This window comes from Marmota monax, unplaced genomic scaffold (assembly GCF_021218885.2).
Source record: "Marmota monax isolate L192 unplaced genomic scaffold, Marmota_monax_Labrador192_F-V1.1 WCK01_AAM20220418_F8-fsc00572, whole genome shotgun sequence".
In the NCBI taxonomy this organism is placed as follows: Eukaryota; Metazoa; Chordata; class Mammalia; order Rodentia; family Sciuridae; genus Marmota; species Marmota monax.
This window is the reverse complement of record NW_026694402.1, coordinates 194,267-203,743: the sequence shown is the minus strand read 5'-3', so window position 1 is coordinate 203,743 and position 9,477 is coordinate 194,267. Positions and strand designations below refer to the sequence as shown.

At 33.7% G+C, this 9,477-nt stretch overlaps 1 protein-coding gene across 1 annotated transcript; it reads right to left on the bottom strand.

Annotated features, from left to right (window-relative positions):
• Positions 1-7,828: 7,828 nt before the first annotated feature.
• On the bottom strand, positions 7,829-8,788 carry LOC124109510 (putative olfactory receptor 56B2). The gene has a single exon (XM_046468176.1). It carries the CDS (start codon positions 8,786-8,788, stop codon positions 7,829-7,831), a length of 960 nt encoding a protein of 319 aa, XP_046324132.1.
• Positions 8,789-9,477: the final 689 nt, after the last annotated feature.

Below are 9,477 nucleotides of genomic sequence, written 5' to 3'. Positions count from 1 at the left end.
TGTAGTTTTGTGGATTGGTTTCTGTGTCCTCTATTCTGTACCATTGGTCCACCCGCCTGTTTTGGTACCAGTACCATGCTATTTTTGTTACTATTGCTCTGTAGTATAGTTTGAAGTCTGGTATCGCTATACCGCCTGATTCACACTTCCTGCTTAGCATTGTTTTTGCTATTCTGGGTCTTTTATTTTTCCATATGAATTCCATGATTGCTTTCTCTATTTCTACAAGAAATGCCTTTGGGATTTTGATTGGGATTGCATTAAACCTATAGAGAACTTTTGGTAATATCGCCATTTTGATGATATTAGTTCTGCCTATCCATGAACAGGGTGTATTTTTCCATCTTCTAAGATCTTCTTCTATTTCTCTCTTTAGGGTTCTGTAGTTTTCATTGTATAAGTCTTTCACCTCTTTTGTTAGGTTGATTCCCAAGTATTTTTTTTTTTTTTTTGAGGATATTGTGAATGGAGTGGTTGTCCTCATTTCCATTTCAGAGGATTTGTCGCTGATATACAGGAATGTCTTTGATTTATGCGTGTTGATTTTATAGCCTGCCACTTTGCTGAATTCATTTATTAGCTCTAATAGTTTATTTGTAGACCCTTGTGGGTCTGCTAGGTATATAATCATGTCACCTGCAAGTAGTGATAATTTAAGTTCTTCTTTTCCTATTTTTATGCTTTAATTTCTTTCGTCTGTCTAATTGCTGTGGCCAGTGTTTCGAGAACTATGTTGAACAGAAGTGGTGAGTGAGGGCATCCCTGTCTTGTTCCCGATTTTAGAGGGAATGCCTTCAATTTTTCTCCATTCAGTATGATGCTAGCCTGAGGCTTAGCATAGATTGCTTTTACAATATTGAGGTATGTTCCTGTTATCCCTAGTTTTTCTAGAGTTTAGAACATAGAGGGATGCTGTACTTTGTCGAATGCTTTTTGTGCATCTATCGAGATGATCATATGGTTCTTATTTTTAAGTCTATTGATGTGGTGAATAACATATATTGATTTCTGTATATTGAACCAGCCTTGCATCCCGGGGATGAATCCTACTTGATCATGGTGCACAACTTTTTTGATATGTTTTTGTATCCGATTCGCCAGAATTTTATTGAGGATTTTTGCATCTAGGTTCATTAGAGGTATTGGTCTGTAGTTTTCTTTCTTTGAAGTGTCTTTGTCTGGCCTCGTAGAATGAATTTGGAAGTTCTCCCTCTTTTTCTATTTCCTGAAGTAGCTTGAAAAGTATTGGTATTAGTTCCTCTTTAAAGGTTTTGTAAAACTCTGCTGTATACCCATCCGGTCCTGGGCTTTTCTTAGTTGGTAGTCTTTTGATGGTTTCTTCTATTTACTCTATTGATATTGGTCTGTTTAGGTTGTCTATATCCTCCTGACTCAATCTGGGCAGATCATATGACTTAAGAAATTTATCTATGCCTTCACTATCTTCTAATTTATTGGAGTATAAGGATTCAAAATAATTTCTAATTATCTTCTGTATTTCTGAAGTGTCTGTTGTGATATTGCCTTTTTCATCCCGTATGCTTGTAATTTGATTTCTCTCTCTTCTTCTCTTCATTACCATGGCTAAGGGTCTGTCGATTTTGTTTATTTTTTCAAAGAACCAACTTTTAGATTTGTCAATTTTTTCAATTGTTTCTTTTGTTTCGATTTCATTAATTTCAGCTCTGATTTTAATTATTTCTTGCCTTCTACTTCTTTTGCTGTTGTTTTGCTCTTCTTTTTCTAGGATTTTGAGATGAAGTATGAGATCATTTATTTGTTGTTTTTTTCTTTTTTAAGGAATGAACTCCAAGCAATGAATTTTCCTCTTAGAACTGCTTTCAATGTGTCCCATAGATTCCAATATGTTGTGTCCGTGTTTTCATTTATCTCTAAGAATTTTTTAATTTCCTCCTTGATATCTTCTATAACCCATTGATCATTCAGTAACCTATTGTTCATTATTAATTGTGTTATTGAGTTCTATAGTTTCCTTATTCAACTTTTGTTTGGAAGATCTGTCCAGTGGTGAGAGAGGTGTGTTGAAGTCTCCCATGATTATTGTATGGTGGTCTATTAGACTCTTGAACTTGAGAAGAGTTTGTTTGATGAACATAGCTGCACCATTCTTTGGGGCATATATATTTATGATTGTTATGTCTTGTTGGTGTATGGTTCCCTTGAGCAGTATGTAGTGTCCCTCTTTATCCCTTTTGATTAACTTTGGCTTGAAATCTATTTTATTTGATATGAGTATGGACACACCTGCTTGTTTCTGAAGTCCATATGAGTGATATGATTTTTCCCAACCTTTTACCTTCAGCCTATGTATGTCTTTTCCTATCAAATGCGTCTCCTGTAGGCAGCATATTGTTGGGTCTTATTTTGTGATCCATTCTACTAGCCTGTGTCTCTTAATTGTTGAGTTTAAGCCATTAACATTTAGGGTTATTATTGAGATACGGGTTGTTCTTCCAGACATATTTTTTTATTTCTTTTACTAAACATGGTTTGTTTTCCTCTTTGATTATTTTTCCCCCCTTTACTGTCCTACCTCCCACTGTTGGTTTTCATTGTTATTTTCCATTTCCTCTTCCTGTAATGTTTTGCCGAGGATGTTTTGAAGAGATGGTTTTCTAGCTGCAAATTCTTTTAACTTTTGTTTATCATGGAAGGTTTTAATTTCATCTTCCATCCTGAAGCTTAATTTCGCTGGATACACAATTCTTGGTTGGAACCCATTTTCTTTCAGTGTTTGAAATATGTTATTCCAGGATCTTCTAGGTTTCAGAGTCTGTGTTGAAAGATCATCTGTTATCCTGATTGCCAGCCCCATTTCTTGAAAAGAATATACTTTCTCTAATACATAGTCTTAACAGATTTGTAAAAATTCAGTTGGCTCTAGATACCTGGATTAATATCTATTACCTGGTATTGGCACCAAAACAGACATGTTGACCAATGGTACAGAATAGAGGATACAGAGACAAATCCACATAAATACAGTTATCTTATAATAGACAAAGGTACCAAAAACATACATTGAAGAAATTTTTTTCTTTTATCCACTACCTTATGATACCTAGCAAGTTAAACACAGTGTGTTGCTAATAGGGACCCAAGGTTGCTATTTAGCTGTTACTGATACTTGCTTTTTCTGGTCTAATTCCCTCACTGAAGTTTGATAAAAGTCTGTCTGTGTGAACCAGACAGGATCTAGATGTAGACCTGAAATTCTCTGGGTGGTTATGAGGATTATTGGATATTTTTGATTTAGTTCTGTATATCTCAAAAATCTTCCATGCTACTTGTACTGTGTCTTTGGAAAGCTACATATTTAAAACATCACCATGTGAGAGGCATAATTACATTACAAATTTTAAGTCAATAACCATTAAATTAATGGAGTCTTATTTTGGTTGTTTCTACTTCTTGGCTCTTGTGAATAATGGATTATTATTATCAAATAATAATAATTACTATTAAATAATATTTTAAGATAAAGAAAATCTATGCCTTATGTCAAAAGTATTCAAATTGAATTTACAGTATAAATATGGCATTATGTAGAAGTGATTTTGATAGAAAGATTAATTCATTGCTCTTTTCATGCCTTCTAATGGTAGATCCACTTAATTTTGTTAATTCATGTAGGTTGTTTCCACTTTTGAACTAATAGTGGTATTATAAAAATGTATGCACAAGTTTGTGTAAGGTTATCCAAAATAAGGATTGAGGGTAAAAATTAGAAGAAAGATCTATGGAGTAGACAAAGGGATTGATGGTGAGGAAGGAAGGATAGAGTAAAGAATGAACATTGGAACAAATCTGACCTAACTTTCCTATGTACATGTGTGAATATATCACAGTGAATCTCACCATTACATACATGACAGTAATTTTTAAAAAACTGTAAGTAAATAGCAGAAAGATTATTAGAGCAGAGGGAAGGGAACTGTGGGAGGGATAAGAGGAGGCAAAGATAAAATACAGGGGACTAAATTAGAAAAAAAAATTATATTCCATGCTTTTACAATTTTGTCAAAATGAATTCCACGATTATGTATAACTAAAAAGAACCAATAAAAGAAAAGAACAAGTTTTTGTTATAACAGTTGCTTTCCATTATGCTTGGTCTATACAGAGGAACAAAATGCTGTTTTTTTCCCCATTGTTTTTAAATGCCTGAGTAATTGCCAAACATTTTTTTCACAGCTGTCCTACTACTTAACATATCAATAGCAATATATCTATATGTCTATAAACACTTGCTGATTTCTAATTTTTAATGATAACTATTTTAGCAGGTATGATTATACATTATAATTATACATTATTATAATTTGACTTGACTTTGCCTAATATTTAATGACTAATGATGCTGATTATATTTACAGCAGCATGGTGATTTGTACATTTTCTTAGAGAAAGTTGTGTTCAAATTCTTTCCTCATTAAAAATTGACAACCAAGTTCACTTTCTTCTCAGCAGAATATGGAACTATTTTTAATATTTTAAGATGCAAAAAAAGTCTTAGCAAATAAAAAATTGAGATAATTTCTTGCATCTCATCAGATTATGATGGAATGGAATTAGAAATCAACAAGATAAAAACAAAAACTGTCTTGGGGCTAGGGTTGTCTCTCAGTGTTAGAGAACTTGCCTTGCATGTATGAGGAACTGGGTTTGATCCTCAGCATCACATAAAAATAAATAAATAAAATAAAGATATTGTGTCCATCAACAACTAAAAAGATTTATTTAAAAAACTATGTTAACACTTGGAGATTAAGTGTTCTTTTTCTTGAGAAATAGATCACAGAAGAATTCAGGGGAGACATAAAAAAATTCTTTGAAACAAATGAGAATTGAGGTACTATAAGTCAAATGGGGCAAACTACATTTAAAAAGTTTATAGCATTAAGTTCCTACTTAATAATATGTAAAGATTAAGATATAGAAAGGTTGCAAATAAATTAAATTTATACCTCAAGGCCTTAGAAAGAGAAGAACAAACTAATTCTAAAATCAGAAGAACACAGGAATTAATGAATTTCAGAGCTGGAATTAATGAAATTGAGAATAAAAAAGACATAAAGGAACAATGCAACAAATAAATGGTTCTTTGACAAGATAAACAAAATTGATAAACCCTTAGCCAAACCAGTCAAAAGAAAGAGAGAGAGAAGACACAAATCAACAAAATTAGAGAAGAAATACAAAATGTTAATGCAGACACTTCTAAAATTCAGAGGATCTTTAGAAACTATTTTGAAAATTTACACTCCAGTAAACTGGAAAACATGAAGATAGAGACAAATTTCTGGATAACATAACATCTACCCACATTGAATCTTGAAGATGTAGACAGCTTAAACAGACCAATATCAAGCAATGAGATTGAAACAACAATTAAAAGACTTCCAACAAATAAAGCCCAGAACTGGATGGATTCTAATTCAGCTAATTTCAATCAGACTTTTAGGGAAGAACTAATGTCAGTATTCCTTAGATGATTCCATGGGATAGAAGGGAGGGGACACTTCCAAATTAACTCTATAAAGCCAGTATTACATTGACACCAAAATCAGACAAAGACACATTAAGGAGATAAAACTATAGTCCAACATCTCTGATACACATTAATGCAATAATTCTTAATAAAACATTGGCAAATTGCATTAAAAAACATTAAGATGATCACCATGACCAAATGGGTTTCATTCCAAAGATGTAAGATTTCTTCAACATAACTGAATTGAAAAATGTAGTTCACAACATGAATAGAATTAAGAATAAGAATTATATGGTCCTCTACATAGATCCAGGAAAAGCATATGACAAAAATCATAGATTCATCCATGTCAAAAACATTGGAGAAACTGGTGATAGAAGAACTTACCTCAACATTATAAAGGTTATATAGGACAAACCAATGCAGATATCATAGTGAATAGGAAAAAAAGTGGAAGAATGAAACTACATCCCTGTCTTTTCCCCAGCACAATTCAACTTCAGTGGATCAAAGGTCTAGGAATTAGATCAGAAACTCGGCCATTTCTAGGGAAAAAAATGCCATTTCAGCATTTCAACATTTTTGCAAAGGCACTGACTTCCTTATCAAGCCTCTAAAATACAAGAAATAAACCAAAAATCAATAAGTGGAAGGGCATCAATTGAAAAATCTTTCCACAGCAAAGGAAACAAGACTATGAGTAGATAGCCTACGGACTGGGATATCTTTGCCAGCTGCTCCTCTGACAAAGGATTAAAATTTAGAGTATATATATATATATATATATATATATATATATATATATATATATATATATATATCTTTAAAAACTTTACACCAAGAAAACAAATAACTCAATTAATAAATCATCCAAGGAAATAAGCAGATGTATCTTAAAAGCAGAAATACAAAAGACCCACATATACCTGAAAAAATATTCAACATCTCTTACAACCAAGGAAATGCAAAACTACATTAAGAACTCATCTCATTCCAGTTAAAATGGCAACCATCAAAAGTACAAATAATAATAAATGATGTTAAGGATATGGGGGAAAAGTGGCATGCTGTCGATGGGACTTCAAACTAGCACAAACATTTTGGAAGTAGGAAGGAGATTCCTTAAAGACTAGAAATGGAACCACTACATGACCCAGTTATAGCCACTCCTTGGTATTTATCCATAGAAACTAAAAGTAGCATTCTATAGTGATTCAGGAACACTGATTTTTATAAAAGCCATTTCCAACAGCCAAGTTGGGCAATGATCAACAGATAAACAGGTGTCCTTCAACAGATGAAGGGATAAAGATAATGTAGTGGAGTTACACTCAGTAATAAAGTAAAATGAAATTATGGCATTTTCTGGTAAATGGATCAAATTGGGAAAGATTATGCTAAGCCAGACTCAAAAAGTCAAGGGTTGAATATTTTCTTTGATGTACAGATGTTAGACCAAACTAAGGAAAAACAGTGTTCAGAATTCCATGGAAATAGAAAGGATATTGTGGAGTATTATTGCAGGTGACAGGGAGGGAAAAGGAAAAGAGAAGAATGGTGGAATGAAATTGACCAAATTATGCTGTGTACATATATGAATATACCATTAGTGAATTTCACCTTTAGAAGTATCTGTAAAGCACCAATTTTAGGAAAAAAAAAAAAAAACTATAAATGAGTATAAGAAATACCAGTAGAGTAGAAGAAAGAGGACAGAAGGATCAAAGTGAAAAGAGAAAAAAGAAGTACAGGGGACTGAAATGAAACCAATTATATTGCATGCATGCATGATTATGTCAATATAAACCCCAGTATTGCATATAACAATAATGCACTAATAAAAATAAATTAATTAAAAATAAGAACATATAGCAAGGCAAATAAAAATGCAAAAATAATTTCAACCCTATCAATAATTAGATTAAAAAAAGATTAAACTGTCAAATTTAATGGTAAATATTGGTAAGTAGTTGATCAAACGACATCTATTCATCATCCTCTGGAAGTTCTACTTATAGCAGCCATGAAACATAATGAAAAGTATAAAATTCTATGTACATTTCTCTTAGATACCTTGAAGCAAATAGCAGCATTATGTTATTTATTGTCTTGAAGATTTTTTTCTTTATGCACAAAGATTTCAAATAAAATTTCCCCATGTATTGTTCTCCAATTATGACTGTTACAATAATTACTTGTGATAAATGAAAACTTGCCACAGTGCCAGTATTATTTACTTTTCACAATCACACTCACTGATAAATGTAAAGGGTGAGTATATAAAAACTAAAAAGACTGATTATTTCCTCCATGTTAGTTGCCCTTGATGTTCAGCCTAAGTACCTTGCATAATGCCTGCCTGAGCTCCTTGTTCTTGAGGGCATATACCATGGGATTGAGAGCAGGAGGGATAACATTGTGTAGCACATTGAGTAGAACTGGGATGAGAGGAAGTTCCATTCCTGCACTATGAGTGATGGAAATAACAACAATGACAGTGTAGAAGAATAGGATTAAGAAGAGGTGAGAAGTGCAGGTACTCAAGGCCTTGGATGCAGATTCTTTGGAGTTGAGCTTCAATACAGACTGAAGAATCAAAGCATATGATACAATAATCAAACACAGATCACTTCCCATAATCAGCCAAGCCAGAAATATCTGATTGATACTGTTGATTTTCCTGTCATCACAGGAGAGGCTAGTGACTCCAAAATTAGAACAAAGACAATGCTCCATTTGATTCTGAGAACAGTAATTTCTCTGAGAAGCTAAGATGGGCACTGAAATTGGACTTAGACAGTTTCTAATTGCCATGAACATTGTTGCTTTGATCACAAAAGAGTCAGTCACAATTGATGGATATCTCAGTGGTTGGCAAATGGCTACATACCTATCTATAGCCATGCAGACAAAGATGCCTGACTCCATGGCCACAAAACAATGGATGGCATACATCTGAGCAAAGCACTCAGGGAGGCTGATGGCCTTAGCACTGAACCATAAGATGGCCAAAATCTTGGGCATGATGGTGGTAGCCAGGCCCATGTCCACCACAGCCAGGATGCCCAGGAAATTGTACATGGGCTGATGCAGACTTGCCTCTTGGTAGATGGTGGTCAGGATCAGGATGTTGGCCCCAAGGGCTAAGAGGTAGAGCAGAGCCAGGGGAAGTGAGAGCCAGTGCTGCCAGCTGTGGATGCCTGGGAATCCCATCAGTATGAACTCAGAGACCTGGAACTGAGAGCTGTTGGAATCTCTGAGATCCTGGAACATCCTTTAGTAAGAGGGAAAAAAGCTGAATGTTACACCCCTTAACTGTCAGTGTGAGAGTGTTGGAAAGTGCCTCACCCAGGATAATAATTCTTTATCATTGATTCTGTGTCTTTATCATTCCTGTTCTGACATTCACACTCAATTAACTTTTCTTACAAAAGTGAAACTGTGATAAGTGCAACATTCTCAGTCTCATCCCTAAAATTCCATAATGCACCTCAAACTTTTTCCTTCTTCTCATAAGTGAGGAATAGACTATATCAGTATTTTGTTTATGACCTTCAAGTAGAAAGTCATTGAATTACAACAGTGTGGACATTATTAGATCATTGTCTGACTGTGAGATTTGGCTTTGCTAATAAGTTGGTTGCTTCGAGACCTAATATTTATATTTGTTAGAAGCTTTCATGCATGTTGACTTCTTCTTAAGAGCTTAGATTATAGGACATATGTTAATGAGTTCTTTTTTATTCAGGTACATGAGACTTTATAAAGTACCAATAGGCTCTTTTAAATTTTGGTAAACTTGTATGAAGCAAAGTAGACCCACTTTATACTAAGGACACTGATGTATCAAAATTGTAAACACCTTTCTAAAGCCAAACAACTATAAAAGGCCATACTGTAGTTTAGCATCCCAAATGATCTTTAAATTTCATTAACTATATTTTATAGTAATTTACACCTTC